The sequence below is a fragment of the Phaseolus vulgaris genome, chromosome 7 (genome assembly GCF_051622355.1).
Source record: "Phaseolus vulgaris cultivar YP4 chromosome 7, ASM5162235v1, whole genome shotgun sequence".
NCBI classification, from domain to species: domain Eukaryota; kingdom Viridiplantae; phylum Streptophyta; class Magnoliopsida; order Fabales; family Fabaceae; genus Phaseolus; species Phaseolus vulgaris.
The window spans coordinates 10,027,981-10,047,482 of record NC_143504.1 but is presented as its reverse complement, the minus strand read 5'-3'; the positions used below and the strand labels follow the sequence as shown (position 1 = coordinate 10,047,482).

Below are 19,502 nucleotides of genomic sequence, written 5' to 3'. Positions count from 1 at the left end.
CTCGTCGCTTGAGCAAAAGTCAACCCAAGAGCACCCCAAACTTTCACCCCATTTTTGCATGAGCGAGATTCCCTCTCGCTTGAGTGAAAATGGACATGAGAGCACCCCATTGTTCACCTTAAGCGAAAATAGGTTTGGGAGCAACTCAAAACTCACTACACCATTCTAGCTTGAGCGAGGATCTTTCACTTGAGCGAAAATCCCTCACTTAAACGAAAAATGCAAAATAAAAGTTCATAAAACTAATATTTTCAAGCTTTCTCTCGAAACTTAAATTTCAAAACTATATTTTCTCAAACATATCAAAACAAAACCGATATCGTGTACAACTCTCATAAAGCTACTATGTCAACTAATATATTTATATATTCATCATCTTTAAACCAAGTTCATTCAAATTCAACATTTAGGTTCAAACAACCATTAATCATCATTATTTACACTTCAAAGGATTCATGATACAACTAAAACTCATTCAATAACCATAGCTTGCTCTAATCATCATCAACATAAATTTTATTAAATCATCAAATCCATCACAATTATACTTTCACATTCAATCTAAATTAAAACACCAATTTACTCAGACAAACAACCCTGCAAACAAGTTTGAAATTGGTGCCCACGTCACCTCCACACTAACACAGGGTTCTATTGAAAAATAAATAAAAATATATTTCCTTACCTAAATTTGAATATGTGTATTCATAATGAGCTTGAATTCTACATAACCCAAGGATAACTTAACATACACCACAAAGTTCTGATCAATGATCCAACCATATCACTAGGACTCTGAACTAACATGGACTAATCCTGAAACTAAAAACACTACATGCAAAACACATGTAAAAAAAAATCTAAAAAGTTCAAAACCGACTCAAAGGAAAATGAGCAAAAATGAACTTAGTATAACTAAACTTTTGTGGTCATTTTTGTAGTATTCGCTGTCAGGAATCCAATGATAGACTCCCATAGTTAATATGATGAAATAGGAGGTCAAGAACTTATGGTTTGTTTAGATGAGAGATTGAAAATGAGGGAGTGGATTTGAGATGATTTGAAGGGAAAGTGAAAAGAAAGTTAAAGGGTGTTTGAATTAAGGTAAATAGAGTGGAAAGTGTAGGAAAAATTTATGAAAGTTTGTGAATGATGTGATAGATGTGATTGAAATTATATTTTTTTAATTGATAAAAATGTAAGTTACAAATTTACCCTTATATCTAAAAATTGTTAAAAAATTAATTTGATTAATTTATTTATAAATTATAATTATTTTAATTAAAATATTTATAATTATAAATATTTGATATTAATTTATTTTTACATTAAATAAAATTATTTTTTTTATCTTTACTTTTTTGTAATTAATATAATTATTATATAAATTTATTTCTATATTATTAAAAAATATATTTATTTTTATTATTATTTATAATTTATTATATATGATATGATTAATTATATTATTTTATAATAATTATTTTTTTACAATTTTGATTATATTTTTATATTTAAATTATAATTTTATTTTAAATAAAAATAATAATAATTTAAGTGTAAAATAAAAGGGTAAAAAGGTAAATTATAATTAATTAATTAAGTAAATATATATTTATTTAGTAAATTACAACTTTCTTTGCAATCCAACTAAGAAAATTTTGATTAGATTTTTTTTTTCGATTTCTGTGTGTTTTTAACTTTATTTGCATTGATATTCACGTTTTTCCCACATATAGTAAATGCTTCCTTTTCATCGGGACCTTAAAGAAAAAGTAGAGGAAGGAAAAAAAAATTATAAAGAGATGTTGATTATTTTAAAATAAACTTGAAAATAAAGAATTTTTCTATTTATATATTTTGTTCACTTTTATAATAAAATAGTCATATGTCATTTCAAACATATCACTTCTACTCTACAACTATTTTCTAAGTCCTTACATTATACATATACAAAAATATATAAAAAATATGATATCTCGTGATATCACTTATATAATTAATTTATTATGAGAGTTAGATGTGTAATTAAGAAGTAAATGTAATAAATATTAATGTGATATTTAATTTTATTAGTAATACATGAATATAATTTTTTTATAATATTAATTGTTTAATTTTTTAAACATACCAAGTAATTAATATAATACTATTTTGCTCTACATTTATTTGAAACATCTGTTGAATAAAAATTATTTAAAATATAAAATTTAAGAATATTATTATGTTATATGTATATAATTTTTATCTCTCTATTTTTTTAAAAATGTTTTAAGGTGTCCAGATTATACTTCAAATCAATATAGTTTTATTTATATTTACATGTTAAAAATTAAGTTTGATATAATTTTAAATCATATATGACAAATCTTCTTTTATCTCTAATTAAATATGGTAACGTTAGAAAATGCATGAATAGTTATTTATTATAAACCTAAACTATAATTTATATATGATTGAATGATAGGTAAGGTTTATGGTTTAGGGTTTAGGTTTAATTATTATAAATCTAAACCTTTGATAGTTTGAAAGTTAAATATTATTTTTGATGTTGCAATAGCTCTTGAATGTTCTGAATTTTAAAATGTTATGTGATTGAATGATATGTATTATATATGAATGATGAAAATTGTATGAAATTGATGTCATACATTTGGGATAATGTATGAATTGTTGTGTGATGTGTGATGGTACATTAAGTATGAAAAATCTATGTTTAACAAAGATCTGATAGTTTCACTGATGATCTAAGTCATACACACTATAATATCAGGTGGTGAGAAGCTGATGAGGAAGATCATACATACAGGGTCTTGTTGTAGACACCCGGTATTGGATGTTTGAACTTATTCTGATCCTTGATGTATGGATTAGATGTTGGTCTCTGGTAGGGACATACTTAATGTGTTTTTCCGAAGACGATGAAATCAAAGTAGTATGGATTGAAATGAAATCCCATGTTTGTGATTGAGAAATTGATCCATACATCTTTATTTTCACTAGCTTACCCTTTGTGTGTGTTTGAACTACAATAACTGCACTATGTACACGAACAGAAGAGTTTGAAAGACTTTAGAGTTTTGTTTTGAACTATAAATTATAAATATTTGTATTTTTACAAGTTCTAATCATGTATTAAGAATGTTTTGAAAAATTCTTAAGCTTGTAAAAATATGTAGAATTTATATTATAATAGTTAGATGTATTCTTAGAGGTTATAAAATTCAATACAAAGTGAAAGTGAAATGTATACATGTGTATATTTAAAACACTCTTAATGTTTACACATATATTAAACACATCATTATAATTATTTATAAAAAAAGCATATATTTAACTCAAAATAATTTGTTTCTCACTATCTTTAGTTTATATTTATAATACAATTACCAAGTTGAGTAATTTTGTTTTATTAGTATATAATATTTCAAAAGTTACGCCAGGAATAACTGTATAATAACTTATAGATAAAATGTTATATATTTTTAATTATTTTAATTATGCATATTATATATTTGACTTTAGTATTTCCGTTTGTGTAATGTATAGTAAAAGTATTCAATTTTTACGTTAATTAAAGTTATAATAATAAGTATTTTTGAATACATAACTATACAATAAATAAATATTTGAACATTTAAAATTATTAACACTTTTTATAAGAAAAACATTTAATGTAATTAAAAAATAGATAGAAATGATTTGATATAGTAAAAAAGGGATTTTGAACACAGTGAATTAAGTTATAATATTAATTAACATAATAGAATTTTAAAATTGATTATAATTTTGAAGACTTGTGGTTGACTTTTTGTTGAAGCAATTAAAATGGGTAATAGTATTATTACATAGGAGAAGGGTAAAATGGTAAAGTGGGAAGGGCGTTTACTGCTGGCGTAAATAACGGCCGAAAAATGGGCACTTTGATTACCGGAGAGGCCCATACAGAAAAGCTGATTGACGAAAAAAAAATAAATAAATAAAAAAAAGTGAAAGATACGAAAACAGAATTAAAAAAAACGTAAGGAAATATTATATGGGCGGAATCGAAAGGAGTTTGAAATATGGTTTTATAAGAAACGCTGAGATCCGGTTCCACACTTTCTCTCTCTATCTCTATCACCTTCTCTCTCTCTCTCTATCTCTCTCAAGGTTCTCTTTGTCCCTTATCACCTCACGTTCTCACTTTCTTGCCCCATACAGGTTTTCCACCAGCCAGGGAAGGGATAGAAAATTTACAGAGCCACCACCGTTGAGAGAGCACATCACAACAGGACTCTCTGTTTCTATATCTCTCTCTCACTCTCAGCTACATGGCCTCACTCTTCGATCTGAATCCACGTCTCTGAACTCATTCCCTCGCCGTTTAATCCATTTTCCCTCTCCAATCTGCGCTCTCTTTCTCTTCTCCGCTTCGAGCTCCGAGGAAGCCCTAGATTGCTGTGCGGCGCGCCGATTCGGCTGCCGCGTTTGGTATTGTGTTCGATCTCGCCAGACGGCGTCGTGAGGCTCAGCCCTGCGAACCCTAGGTCGTTGGATCTGGAGGCGGAGGTCGCGTTCGCGGCGCTGCGGTTTGCTTTTTGGTGAACCCTAGGTTTTGTTTTCTGTGGCTGCCCATGCTATTGGGTTGGTTTTGATGCCGCCTGAACCATTGCCTTGGGATCGAAAGGACTTCTTCAAGGAGAGGAAGCACGAGAGGTCCGAGTCGCTTGGGTCCGTCGCTAGATGGAGGGATTCCTCGCACCACCGCGAGTTCAATCGCTGGGGACCCACTGAGTTTCGCAGGCCGCCAGGTTTGTTTTCAATCGCTCTTTTCATTCGTTCCTATTCTCTTTTGAGTCAGCGTCTTCTTACGCCGAACACGCCGGAATAGCGGCCATCGGTGTTTTGTTTAGGTTTTGTTTTTTTTCTTCTAGGTGAGAGATTCTGAGTGGTTTATGATTTTGGGGGATTGTTCTTCGCGTGTTTGGGGCGTTGTTGAGGGTGAAACTTGGTTTATTTTTTAAGATCTGTGGCTGCTGTTTTTTTTTATTGGAATATTTGTAGTCGAGCCCTGAAGAGGGTTTTCCTTTTCGTAAGATTTATGCGTTCGTTTTTGTTTCTCTATGCCTTTCTGGGTGCGAGAATATATGCTTTGCTTGTGTTGATTTTTTTGTACTTTTTGTTTGTTGGAATATTTTCTGAAGGTCATGGTAAGCAGGGTGGTTGGCACCTGTTTTCCGAGGACTCAGGTCATGGGTATGCGATTTCTCGGTCAAGCAGTGACAAGATCCTGGAGGAAGATAGTCGGCCCTCGATTTCACGAGGTGATGGGAAGTATGGCAGGAGCAGCAGGGAAAATAGAGGAGCCTTTGCTCAGAGAGATTGGAGAGGGCATTCGTGGGAACCCTCCAATGGTACCATGAATTTGCCCAGAAGGCCGCAGGATGTGAACAATGATCAGAGGGCTGTGGACGACGCCCTAGCATATTCTTCTCATCCACATTCCGATTTCGGGAACTCTTGGGATCAGCACCATTTAAAAGACCAGCATGAGAAGATAGGTAGTGTCAATGGGATGGGAACTGGCCCCAGAAGTGATAGAGAGAACTCTCTGGGTGACTGGAAACCACTTAAATGGACACGTTCTGGAAGCTTGTCTTCTCGAGGCTCAGGGTTTAGCCACTCAAGTAGCTCAAGGAGCATGGGAGCAGCAGATTCGCATGAAGCGAGGGCTGAGTTGCAAACGAAAAGTGCGGCTGCTAATGAGTCGCATTCAGGGGAAGCTGCTGCTTGTGCGACATCTTCTGTGCCATCTGAAGATACGGCTTCTAGAAAAAAGCCAAGGTTGAATTGGGGCGAGGGACTTGCAAAGTATGAGAAGAAAAAAGTAGAGGTGCCCGAGCCAAGTGCAAATAAAGATGGTCCTGTTTTGTCTGCTAGTATCACTGAACCTTGTAATTTCCTCAGTACCAGCTTAGTTGACAAAAGTCCAAAAGTTACAGGATTTTCTGAATGTGCATCTCCTGCAACTCCATCTTCTGTCGCCTGCAGTTCCTCACCTGGTATGTTGGTAGACACTGTCTGTTTGTATTTTAAATCCTGCTTTAAAGATTTATTTTTGAAGGGTTTGCTACTAGCAATTCAGTAACAAGTGTTATATGTATGTATATAGGATTATAATGAACCATATTGTGAAATTATGAGGTTTGAATTGGTATTTCATAGAGATTTGTGGTAGAATATTAGTTAGATATCTGACAAGACAATTGTCTATGTTTTTATTTTGCTTACTACATGTGTTTCTCTTTCCATTAGGTTCTCCTTTTACGAGTATCTCTCCCTTGACTGTCTGTCTTTTTGTTGTGTATAATATGCCCCGTAGGTGTTTCATGAGCTCCTTTTTCTACTGAGTGTCCCCTTGACATTCTTAGGTACTCCAGTCCTTTTGTGTATGTTTTTTGTTCAGTGTGTGCTAATTTAGATGTGTTTTTCTCCAAAATAATTTACGTACAGGAAATAACGGTAGGTATTATTTTGAAAACGTTTGTAATGATTGATTTTAAAAGAAAAAGTTTGAAGAACTTGATTGTTAGTGAGTAGGGCCTAAAATTCACTTATAACATCAAATGACTTTAAAGTGTTGATTTATCTATGTAGGTAAGAATCAACATTTCAGCTGTTGTATGCTGCATGAGTTTTTTTACTAATGTTGAGACCATGTTTTTTGAACATTTATAGTGTTCCAGCATTTGTTTTCAATCAATGCTCAAGTTGCTTGGATAGGAGCATGACATGTAGGAATTACAATTCAGGACATCTGCAATGAACATATTTATATTTTGAGGTCAATATTCAATAGAATTGCTAGTCAGCATGTTAAAACCTTATTTGGAAATGTGTTTTGTTCAGATATCTTATGTTTTTAATTGTCTCATATTTTTCTCCTTACTGTTTTTTTAACATTTTCCTGAGCTTTAGATGGAAAATGCAAAACTAAGATTTCCCCCTCGATTTTCTTGTAATAGTACTGTAATTGTATTGTATTTTTACCTATTTCCCTTGTGTCTAAGCCTAACCTTGACCTTTTTACCAGGTATGGACGATAAATTATTCGGAAAGACTGCAAATGTAGACAATGATGTTAGTAATTTTATTTGTTCACCTGCTCCGTTGTCGGAAAATAATTTGCAGAGGTTTCCCTTTAACTTAGAGAAATTTGATATTGGCTCCTTGAATAATTTGGGTTCTTCAATTATTGAGTTGGTAAAATCTGATGATCCAACTTCTGTAGATTCTGGTCCAATGAGGTCTAATGCAATTAATAAATTACTGATATGGAAAGCTGACATTTCAAAGGTGTTGGAGATGACTGAATCTGAAATAGATTTACTTGAAAATGAACTGAGGTCGCTGAAGTCTGAATCTAGGGAAACATGTCAATTTCCGGTATCCTTGGACTCCCAGATGTTAGGTTGTGATGAAAAATCCTGTGAAGAACATGTTGGAGTCTCTGATCAGGTCACCCGGCCGGTACCTTTGAATATTGTTGATGATCCCAATATGGAGAAGGTGCCGCTTTCAACTAATTTACTTAGTATTCATGAAAGTGTTAAGGAAGAGGATATTGATAGTCCTGGAACAGCTACTTCTAAATTTGTTGAGCCTCCACCTTCAATTAAATCAGTTTCTTGTGGTACTGGAGGATATGTTAGTTTCTCCAGGGACGTGGATTCTGTTCCATCTGCAGCTGTGAACTGCCTAATTCCCTGTTCTGCTAGGAAGGATGTTAGTATATGTGTATCTTCTGTTGATGGCAAGACTTCTATGGAGGTAAACGATAGCATGGATATTTTATGGGGTACAATTATTTCTTCTAATAAAGAATCTGCCAACAAAGCTAGTGAGGTGTTTGATAATTTATTGCCCAAAGATTGTTGTAAGATTGGGAAGATGGAAACCAGCAGTGACACATGCAATCATACCTTCATTAGGGAAAAATTTGCTGAGAAAAAGCGATTTGCTAGGTTTAAGGAGAGAGTTATTGCACTTAAGTTCAGAGCCTTGCATCACTTGTGGAAAGAAGATATGCGCTTACTTTCTATCAGGAAATGCCGACCAAAATCTCACAAAAAGAATGAACTAAGTGTGCGAACTACCTGTAATGGTAACCAGAAGAATCGATCATCCATTCGTTCACGTTTTCCCTTTCCTGGTATGGATATTTCCAAGTTTTTTATTTGTCCCAGTGATTTTGCAGTCTTTCTTTGCTTAATTAGTTGATAGTAAAATATACATTTTTTATACGGCAATGACCTTGCTAATGTTTAAAAAAAATAAGATGGAAAATTGTTAGTTTGGATTTTTTGAGCAAGAAAAATTGTTAAATTTTGGTGCTATTAATCTGCTGTATTTTTTTCTGCTTACTTTCTCGGTTTTCATGTATTCATGTGTTCAGAAGTAGAATAGTAATCCCAGTCCGTTGCTTGTTGCTGTTTGTAAGGTAAATCAGAAGGTTCAAGCTCAGGCAAAACGAGTGGGTTTTTGTTTTTAAACACATTCCTATTTGGTTAGGGTAGCTTCACTAATTTTTGTTAGTTTGATTACAATGTTTGTGAAATTAACTATATGCTTGCTTAGGGTTTAGACTACTTTTGAAACCACTCCCAAATTTGGCCCATTTATTACTGTGTAGTATTTGGTCGTTAGTCATGACTGTTGTCACTTATTTGAAAAGTGGAAACTAATTGTGGCTAGCAAGCAATCTAAACATGCATACCTTGTTAAAGTGATTTATTTTGTTGATTAATATTAATAACTGAATAAAAGTCTTTTTCTGTTGAATTCAATGATATGACTTTTTGTTTAGAACATATTTTATCTTGATAGGGATTGACTTGTTCACGTGAAGTGAAGGGCTTCTGTTCAATCTGTGATGTTTAAAGTTGCACAGAACATTTAATAGTTTGTTCTTTTCTTAATTTTATTTGCCTTTGTTTTGATGATGACTATGCTTTTTCTCCCTCTTCTGTCTGCAGCAGGAAATCATCTGAGCTTGGTTCCAACATCAGAGATGATTAATTTTACAGGCAAACTGCTTTCAGAATCTCAGGTTAAAGTGCAGAGAAACACTCTGAAGATGCCGGCATTAATTTTAGATGAAAAAGAGAAGATAATTTCAAAGTTTGTATCTAGTAATGGGCTGGTTGAAGATCCATTGGCTATTGAGAAAGAAAGGTCTATGATTAATCCTTGGACGCCACAAGAGAGAGAAGTTTTCTTGGAGAAATTTGCTGCCTTTGGAAAAAACTTTAGGAAAATTGCTTCTTTTCTTGACCACAAGACAATTGCTGACTGTGTTGAATTCTACTACAAAAATCATAAATCTGATTGTTTTGAGAAACTTAAGAAGCAAGATGTTGGTAAGCTGGGGAAGTCATTTTCAGCTAAAACTGACTTGCTGGCATCAGGTAAAAAATGGAATCGTGAATTGAATGCTGCTTCCCTTGAAATTTTGAGTGCAGCTTCGCTGATGGCAGATGGCATTGCAGGTAACAAAAAAATCCGTGCAGGAAGCTCACTATTGGGTGGATATGGTAAAGTAAAGACATCGAGGGTTGAAGACTTCATTGAGAAATCAGGCAGTTTTGACATTCTTGGGGATGAAAGAGAGACTGCTGCTGCGGCTGATGTATTGGCAGGTATATGTGGTTCTCTTTCATCTGAGGCTATTAGTTCCTGCATAACAAGTTCTGTTGATCCAGTAGAAGGTAGCAGGGATAGGAAGTTCCTGAAAGTAAACCCTTTATACAAGCTGCCCATGACACCTGATGTTACTCAGGATGTTGATGATGAGACTTGTTCAGATGAGAGCTGTGGTGAAATGGATCCTACAGATTGGACTGATGATGAGCGGGCTGCTTTTCTTCAGGCTGTATCATCTTTTGGGAAAGATTTTGCCAAGATAGCACGGCGTGTTGGGACAAGGTCTCAAGAACAGTGCAAAGTTTTCTTCAGCAAAGGCCGGAAATGTCTTGGATTAGATCTCATGCGCCCAATCTCTGAAAATGTTGGATCCCCAGTGAATGATGATGCAAATGGGGGTGAGAGTGACACTGATGATGCATGTGTCGTTGAGACAGGCTCGGTGGTTGGAACTGAAAAGTCTGGCACTAAAACAGATGAGGACCTGCCTTTGTATGGAACAAACACATTCAACGATGAGTCCAATCCTGTGCAAGCTAGGAATCTGTCAGCAGAATTAAATGAATCAAAGGGGACTAATGGGACAGAAGTAGATATTGAAGATGCAAATTTGGTTTCTGATGCATGTGCAATTGATATTGATTCTAAACAGGGCTGTGATGGTAGTGAATTTGCCGCGTGTGGTTCTGTCAGTGGACAAGCAATGTCAGATAGTACAGAAAATGGGAAAGATAAAGCTAATAAATTGGGAGGTGCATCTATAGAATTGATATCTGTTCCAGATACAAGTGAACCATGCGAAAGTAATTCTTTTGTTGGGGATAGAATGGTGGTTTCCGAGGTTTCTTCTGACAGACTTGGAAATGAATTGGAGAGGCAAAGAGTGTCTTCACCCCGATGTCTTGACGATAGAGATAATAAACAGGAAGCTGATTCAGGTGGCATAGTTGATTTGAAAAGCCCTGGGCACATGCTAAGCAGCACTGTTGTAAATGCTTCTCTCTCATCTTTTGGGAATTCCTGTTCAGGATTGAGTTCTAGTACTGAAAATAAGCACGGACCCCTTAGAAAGGCCTCCCCATTGTCTATGGATGATCATCAAGCATCATCAAATTCATCTTTACAAAATACTGTTGCTTCTGATATTCAGTGTGAGAAAACAGCTAGCCAAGATAGATTGTCTTCTACCTGTGATATTCAGGTTAGCACCGATGACAAGCCCCCTATTACTGGGAATTCATCAGACCATGTTGATGCCGGAAGCATTCTCCAGGGCTATCCCTTGCAAGCTCCCATTAAGAAGGAGATAAATGGTGATATGAACAGTAGCAGTTCAGCAACAGAATTGCATCTTTTGTCCCAGAAAAATGAACAGCCTGATGATCAAACCAAAAAATTGCAGTCGTCTGATTCAGATAAAGCATCCAGAAATGGTGATGTGAAACTTTTTGGGAAGATACTAACTAATCCTTCATCGGCACAGAAACCTAATGTGGGTGCTAAAGGTAGTGAAGAAAATGGTACCCACCATCCTAAGTTCAGCAAGCCTTCTAGTATGAAATTTACCGGGCATAGTGCTGATGGGAATGTGAAAATTTTGAAGTTTGACTGTAATGATTATGTTGGCCTTGAAAATGTTCCTATGAGAAGTTATGGTTATTGGGATGGAAGCAGAATACAGACTGGTCTCTCTTCATTGCCTGATTCTGCTATCCTGCTAGCAAAGTATCCTGCAGCATTCAGTAATTATCCCACATCTTCTGCCAAATTGGAGCAACCGTCATTGCAAACATTTTCCAAGAACAATAATGAACGTCTCCTGAATGGAAGCAATGCGGTGATTGATTATCAGATGTTTAGAAGGGATGGTCCGAAAGTGCAGCCATTTATGGTAGATGTGAAGCACTGCCAGGATGTATTCTCTGAGATGCAGAGAAGAAATGGTTTTGAAGCAATTTCAAGTTTACAGCAGCAGAGCAGGGGAGTGATGGGAATGAATGGTGTTGGAAGACCGGGGATTCTTGTAGGAGGATCGTGCAGTGGTGTCTCAGATCCAGTGGCAGCAATCAAAATGCATTATTCCAATTCTGACAAGTATGGTGGTCAGTCTGGGAGTATTGCAAGAGAAGATGAATCTTGGGGAGGGAAGGGGGACTGAGACTGTGACAGGTAGTCATTGTGTTGAGCGGCAAACACCTCTTTTTGCCGCGCTCTGTATTATAGTTTTTGTTATTGCTTAATACAGTGTAGGGCGATTTAATGGTTCTCAAGCCCGTCTTTTTGGTAAAATATTTAGGGTGCTTGTAATATGGCAGCAGCTTTGTATTTGTTGTATTTGATGAAAATACAGAAATAATCTCTGAAAAGGTTAGGAGGGGCGATTGCCATTACCATTGCCTATTCTGGATCCCTTGCCGTCCTTGTCCTGTCCTCTACTCATTTGACGATCTTTTCGAGCTTCTAATTAACTGTTCCAGAGTTGGTTTGGCCTTCACTGATCAGATAGTTTATTTTAACTCTACTCGTAGTTACCTTATTTCGGTACGGTAGGCTTTGACTCTGCGGTGTTTCTAATTGTAGAATTAGGGAATTTGGTATCAATAAGTGTTGTTTATTCAGCTTCCTACTGCTTGCTGAAAGAGGACAATTTCTGCAATCTTTCTTTCCTACTACCTTCAATCATATTTGAAATCAAATATGAAGTCTTACCTAATTTTAACAAATATGTTGAGTAGTTGGAGGTCATTTTCATTCAGTGTAAACAATTTCGTATAGAAAATAAGGATTTGTTGACATATCAAGTACTGTGTGTTTGATAGAACAAGGTCAGGTCTTTCAAGCAGAACTTTTGAATACAAATGTGAGCGAGATAACATCAACGTCGTTCTCCTGGTTTGTCTTCAATCCTTCGCCTTACATCTTAAGCAGTCTGCTCCATAGCACCAATTTCTTTAGCCTCTTCAGGTGTCTGGAGGACGGAAGGAAGGGGTGCAGTGATTTCAATTAACTGCAAGAGAACCCAAAACAGCCATATTACTAGTAGTGGAATTATTTTACAGGCAGGCATCCACGTATACATAACATCCTTGAAGAAACCTCAATAGATGGCATTTGACATTTCAATTAACTGATTAGAATAGTTTCAATAATCTGCCAAAAAATTGTAAGTCAAATTTTTAGATTCATAAATGATCCATAAAAAAGGAAAAAATTGCAAATGATTTATTTTTCCAAAAAACAACTTAAATAAGGAAAAATAATCTTTAACAAGCTCCAACAAATAATTTTCAGTGTACCTCGTTAGTTAATGGATGAGAGAGAACCAATTTATGTGCATGCAAGTTATACCCACAATCTCCAGGAACTGGTTTGGTAGGCCTTTGATAGCCCCTACACAAGGAACAGCCCAAAGAATTTAAGGAGTAAAGGGGTAATCTAACTCTATAAGGAATTGAATAATTGATGCTAAAACTAAGTATCATATATATCTAGAATCAAATCTCAAGTGAATGATTCTTGGCAACCTATAATACAAGCATTTACCCATCTTCAGCAAAGCTCTCATCTATAGAGTCACAATCTAAGCATTTAGGTTGCCCGCCATCACCATAGAGGGGATCACCTGCAAATAAAACCAAAGGAAAAAGATAATGTAGTCAGACATGACTGACCAGAAGAATGGGAGTGCCTTGGAACGTGCATGCAAACTAGTTAGTATGAGATCTCAGAAGATGCAGGGAAATATGATGTTTAGTTATCCTCTCAATCATGTTTATCAAATTGAAACCTTCAGAAAATTGAAAGGTTTGTTTTCTTTTAGCCAGTGATGAGTTTAAAGCTCAATATGCATAGGAATCATTATTGATATCTTCCCTATTGAGGTGTACATCGTATATGAAATCTAGCTTTGGTTTTTGATGTGGAGCACCATGAACAATTTAGCATTAAATATTTACCTAACAGAGGATGCCCTATGAAAGAAAGATGAATACGGATTTGATGTGGCCGTCCAGACTGAATCTTAACCTGACAAACAAACCAACCAGAAGATATTAAGAGTCTGGATTTCTAATTTATGGCAGCCTTTCACTTTCTTTTATTGCCTCTTGAAAGGGATTCATAACGGGATGAGTAGAAGCAAAACTTTGGGCAGCCAAAAGATTACATGTTGAAAAATACAAGCAAATAATTTTTGAATCCCAGAGTAAATTTGATGTGACATCAGTGAACATGGAATAATATCTAAGAACAGAGCAGTGCTGCAATTTTGTTAGTTAAACCCGCTCTAACGCATAATACTTTTTTACCTTATTTGTAGAGATTTAGTTTCATTGTTTCTTGTAAATAGGATTATTTTTCATTGTTGTGTAATATACCCAACATTGTAAAATCATCAAAAAAATATTATCTATCAGAAAAAATATTTTACTTTCTTCTATTTAAAAAATATACCAATATTTTATATGATGTTTTATCAATGCTCAAGTATTAAAATGATGGTATTTTTTGCAGATAAAAGTGGTTTGGTTTAGTTTTAGTTCAACCTTATAAAACCAAATTGGAAAGTACAGATTGTTCTTATTTATATACTTAATTTTGATTTTTAGTCTTGTGAGACATGGGTAGGTCATGTTTTTCTAGGATCCCAAGTTTACTTGGTTGTTGTCATAAATAATATGGTCCTGAACATGAAATTCAGCTACCTGGACCAATGTGCTGTTTTCTTGTACGTTTCTCTCAAGAATGCCCACTACACTGAGTGCTGGTTTTCCTGGTCAAATGAAAACAACTAGACATGACTAGATAGATGATCAAGATTTGGAGGGAAGTTAGAAAGAAGAGAAATGGAAACATTATATTTGAAAAATAAAGAATTATTTTATTGATATCAATCATACTAATTAAATTCTCATAATCATCTCTATTTGTAGTAACCAGAACCTTACAAAAAAAGGAGATAAATATATGATGAAATAACTAGGCCGATTCTAAAGATATTTTTCCTAATTACTATGGAGATATTGAGAATATTTTTTATCCTAATAATCTGTTATTATTTACAAACAATTATAACCAAATCAGATTAGTGGAAATCAATAAGCATAAGCATAGTTTCTCTCTGGAACTCATCCATCTGAAACAAAATGGTGATTAAAAATAACCTGATTGAGAGGCAACGTATAACCCTTTAGCAACACCTGGATATTTAACTACTCCAATTGGTTGATTGATAGTCACCTGTAAAGCAAAACAACCTTCAAGTTAACATGCAAAATTGTACCGACCTACAGACTCAGCATCAAATTATTCCAAATAAGCACAAAATAACAACTAAATAGTCCCTTGATCCTGATAATAAACACAAGGCAGATGGATTAGCCATGATAGATCAAGGAACAATAAAACATACCATGCTCACTATAACAGATACCATATTTTTGAACGTTCAGAACAGTTTTACTAAAATGAACAAGAAAGCAACAGGCAATATACAAAGGAAAATCAGTTATTATAGTTTTTAATAAATATGTAATGTGAATACAAAGATCATGACAATGTTAAAAAGATGAAGCATCGTTAGCTCATCTGGATTCTATAAAAAAATGCAATCAAAAGTTTTGAAAGTCTAATTTTTCTAAACTGTCACTCTTTTTCTTCAAAGATGAATAGTCAAAAGAATTCAGTCTCCATGCAACTTCACCAAAGGTTCTTTGCTGATAAAAAAAAATCATCAAAGGTTAATATAGCTTCTAATAATGTAAGCTTCTGCTTTATGCCGACTCTCCTTGCTGCATATACAGCTGTTAGGAAGCTAGAATATTAGTTTCAGTTAGCTGTCAACAACGGCCTAACTATAAATGTATCACATTCTCTCTTGTAGTTAAGTTCATTCACTTAACATTCTAATTACGGAATTCTATAGCTTCAGTTTCTCTCTAAACATTTTCTTACTTTATCACATACCATTGACTTTTGTCAGAATGCATAAAATAAATTGTGTACGGTCAAGCTCCTTCAGTTTTTTTTTCATTTTCAAAAAGCATATATGATTGTAAAAATATAATTTATGGAAGTAAAATAACTCTGGCGGTACAAATTAAATTAGAATACTACTGAGAGTTCTTGCAGCTGTCTTTTTAACATTCACTATGGAAAGGAAAAATGAAATATTCCGTGCTTTCTTAATCTTGAATACCATTTTTTATCATTCTACTTTTAGTCGGGTGGTGGGTGGGATGGATGCAGCCTAAAAGCACTTGTTAATATTGACAATCACTTGCTAACAGTGCCTATAAAGAGGAGAGGAAACTGTCACCATCACCTCATCATTCTCCACTATCCCACTCGCAAGTCCTCTGTATATCTTTGCAATCTTCCCAATTTCCCCGTTTGTATCTCTGCTTCCACAACAGTATACACAACAGCAAACAATGAGCAAACAAGGTAATTGAGTATGAAGTGTTTAATGTCAACTTAAAATTTTAACCATTTTTTTCTGTGCTCTTTTTAAGTGTCTTCAACTTAAGATAAGGAACAGGATAGAAGGTAAAGCATTTCACAAGTGAATTATAAAATGCAATAAACCAAAAAGATAGCCGTTTCCTAACCTTTTTCCTCCAATGTGAGAAGTTCCATCAGCAAAATAAGATGCAAGACGAGCTCTGGCTAATTTTGTCTTTGCACATAACAAAATTCCTATGATGCAATCAATCAAAATCAAAAGCATTTGAAAGTATCACGAGCTAATTATTCATAGCATTAAAAGGGTATTAAAAGCAAAGGATCTAGTTATACTTGTATAACATCTCTTTTGGTAATAAACATAAAAATGCCACTATCACTTGTAGTTAAACAATCAACTGAGCAAACGGTAATTAATTAAAATTTTAATAAGAGACATCTATGTTTTGTAATATTAAAATAAAACCAGTTTCCTGTTAGAGTTCTAAACTAGTTGCATGGATATAATTAAATTTTAAACTTACAGATAAAATCTATCAATTTCACTTTTCAACAGAAATATTCAGTATAACCTGAAGTTCCCCTCCCTAGGCGATGTACTGGAACAGGATGAGGCTTTTTGTGCAAGTTGGCTTCCCATTGAAGCTGTGTCAAAACTGTCCTTTGCTGGAAGAGCCCTCCAGGCAGAACTTGCAAGCCAGAAGGTTTATTCAGAGCAATCTGAATTTACATCAACACTCCAATCAAAAGATTTATATTTAAGACAAAATACTCTGCAGTCTTAATAACTTCCTCAAAAGATTCTCACAACTCATTTACATTGGGAGCAATCAGCCAGAAAACTATATTAATTTACTTAGGAGAGACAGTTTTCCACCTTATGTTTCCCTCCTTCTCATGAACCATACATATTTGAATTTTATTACACCAAGTATAATGTCAATTGAACTTTGTTATTTGCATTCTAAAGCACCACTAGCAAAGAAAATAGTTTCATATCTTTGATTTGAATATTTAATATAATTAAACAAGTAGAGATATACAAAGATGGTGCATAAAGTAACACTAACCATCTCATCATCTTCATACAATACTTCAATCATATGTGGTGCATCAGGTTCCTTCCAAGGAAGTCTATGATAGACTAGCTTTGAGCCAACTCTAATATGAAGATGGGAAACATCATACAATGGAACAAACCACGCATTACAAAGGATAACAAATTTCTATCAAAGAACCTGAGGACTGTGCTGGAATCAGTAACAACTCTTCCATCAAATGTTATCTGTAGATGACACACTAATTAATATGACAAACAACCGAGATGGAACATTCCTTGTAGTCAACTATTTCAGATTCGTTGATGATCAAACCTGCCCACTTTTTATACGCTGCAACCAACTGTTAAAAAAATAAGTACGTACGATTCCCAAGAATAATTATGTTACCAAATCTAAAAAAAAAACACAAGAGGATCAACAATTTTCCCAAAACCAAGAAATGCTTTGGAAAAGAGAAATGCACGAAAGTAGCTCCAATACCTCAGCAAATCTGACAAAATCAACCCCATTCAAAAAAGCTATGACAATGCATCCAAATAGAAGCAAAAAAAACTATTCCACCCCCCAAAAAATGCAGTGGAAGATACTACTGACTAAGAACTCATAACCCCAGTTCAATGGTCTCATAGTTGGCAACAGCAAATATCTATTCCTATCGTATTAACTTTCAACTTAATGCACTTCGTTCCCCCTCAGCTCTTAACAACAATTCAAAATTTCAGTTAACAACATTTTCCCCAGGTCATGTTTGTTTCTCATCAATGCCATCCTTTTCTTAAATTCTCCACAAAAAAAATCAAATTCCATTTAAAAACAAAAATAATTAAAGGAAAAAAACTACCCAGTTGCATAGCTTCATTTTTCTTACCTTGTTAAGATGTAAGTGGAGAAAAATTTCAAAATTTATGACTAAAAGGTAAGTGGGTAGTCGAGGAGTTAACTTACCCTTGCAAGGGAGCAGAACTTTTGTACTTGGTAAAGTAAAACTCTATCAGAGTCAACCCTGAAAATTGATAGGGCGTAAAATAAAATTGAGTTGCAATATGGTAAGGAAAGAAAAATGAAAGGGGAAAGAGGTAGAAACATTGAGAAGAAGTACTGAACCAGAATCAGAGGATCGAACGACGTCGTCGTAGGAGAGACCGTCGTTGCATTCAGGCCAAGGAATTCCAAATTTCCTACGGCACGCCATTGAAACAAAAAAAAAAAAAAACTGAATTCGAAAACCAAAACGACGTTTATTATCTTTTTGGTTAAGAGATTAATTTGAGGAATGCTTAATTAAGGTTTTTCTCCTCACAGATATATAGATTTTTTTTCCCTCACAGTTAATAAGTAAGTTTTCAATACTAATAAATATTATAAAATAAAATTTGAATTAGATTGAATAAACATAAATTATATTAATGTGAAAATTAACAAAGTTATTTAGATCAATAGTGATTAGATATTTCAAAATAAGTTGGTCCTAAAATTTCGTAAGTCAAAATTACTAATTACTTTTTTTTTATATTTCTAACGTTAATATTCTCAGTAAAATAGATTGCGAGAATCGAGTTTTTTTTTTAATATGTTCATATTTTCTTTAAATAACTTTATTTATTTCCAAATTACTTGACACATTAAATGAATTTATTTGTTTGAAATTTAGTAGTTATATGAGTCGCTTTTGATATTAATATAATTTACTTCAACCGATAAAATATTTATTATTATAAAAAAACTTATAATATTAATTTGAAACTCGTTTTCCTTCAATTTTAAATATTATTCTTATCTTAATCTTTCTATATAGATTTTTTTCTTTATGTTTAGTCTACAAAAATATTTTTAACTCCTACAAATATGTTATTTTCTTTATCTTCATTTCTGTAAATATACTATTTTTTTTCAGTTTAGTCGTTGATAACTCTATTTCTTTATATACTGTTTTATGATATTATTATTGATTTGATCATTTTATTTATGAGATACGATAACGTTATTAGTATCATAAACTTTAACCAGATAATTTTAAATTTTATTTTAGTCAAAAAATAAAAGTAAAAAAAAATATTTACAGAATATATCGATCGTAATCAATACCAATGTATATTCTGTAAAAAAATCAATACCAATCATGTATATAATATTATAGGATGTATAAAAAATATTATTTATTGAGTAAAATCACGTTATTATTAATACATGATAATCAGTAATGTCATAAAATATTATTGTTTATTTAAAAAATAAAGGTATTGTCAGAAAAGTGTAACTTCACTATGACACACCACTATTAATATTTAAAATAAT

The 19,502-nt window shown here is 33.7% G+C and overlaps 2 protein-coding genes across 7 annotated transcripts; one reads left to right on the top strand and one right to left on the bottom strand.

Annotated features, from left to right (window-relative positions):
- Window positions 1-4,064: 4,064 nt before the first annotated feature.
- LOC137828524 (Duplicated homeodomain-like superfamily protein) lies at window positions 4,065-12,084 on the top strand. Of its 4 annotated transcripts, none has more exons than XM_068635139.2 (5): window positions 4,065-4,793; window positions 5,187-6,044; window positions 7,076-8,194; window positions 9,018-9,449; window positions 9,531-12,084. In XM_068635139.2, the coding sequence occupies exons 1-5, from the start codon at window positions 4,637-4,639 to the stop codon at window positions 11,840-11,842; spliced, it is 4,878 nt and encodes a 1,625-aa protein (XP_068491240.2). In that variant the 5' UTR covers window positions 4,065-4,636; the 3' UTR covers window positions 11,843-12,084. The 4 variants fall into 4 exon arrangements, with proteins under 4 accessions (XP_068491240.2, XP_068491238.2, XP_068491241.2 ...); XM_068635140.2 differs by having other exon boundaries at window positions 4,092-4,793; window positions 9,021-9,449; XM_068635137.2 differs by having other exon boundaries at window positions 9,018-12,084.
- Window positions 12,085-12,411: 327 nt separating this feature from the next.
- Window positions 12,412-18,405, bottom strand: LOC137828525 (Pseudouridine synthase family protein). Of its 3 annotated transcripts, none has more exons than XR_011083901.2 (14): window positions 18,312-18,405; window positions 18,153-18,210; window positions 17,520-17,547; window positions 17,385-17,431; window positions 17,217-17,307; window positions 16,719-16,866; window positions 16,293-16,380; window positions 16,007-16,082; window positions 14,847-14,922; window positions 14,388-14,455; window positions 13,641-13,710; window positions 13,209-13,306; window positions 12,981-13,074; window positions 12,412-12,691 (listed from the first exon to the last, which is right to left on the bottom strand). XR_011083901.2 is itself a non-coding variant. In XM_068635142.2 (14 exons), the coding sequence occupies exons 1-14, from the start codon at window positions 18,397-18,399 to the stop codon at window positions 12,605-12,607; spliced, it is 1,098 nt and encodes a 365-aa protein (XP_068491243.1). In that variant the 5' UTR covers window positions 18,400-18,405; the 3' UTR covers window positions 12,412-12,604. The 3 variants fall into 3 exon arrangements, 2 of the variants coding, with proteins under 2 accessions (XP_068491243.1, XP_090160513.1); XM_068635142.2 differs by having other exon boundaries at window positions 13,228-13,306; XM_090304387.1 differs by lacking the exon at window positions 17,520-17,547 and having other exon boundaries at window positions 13,228-13,306.
- Between the last annotated feature and the right edge of the window lie 1,097 nt (window positions 18,406-19,502).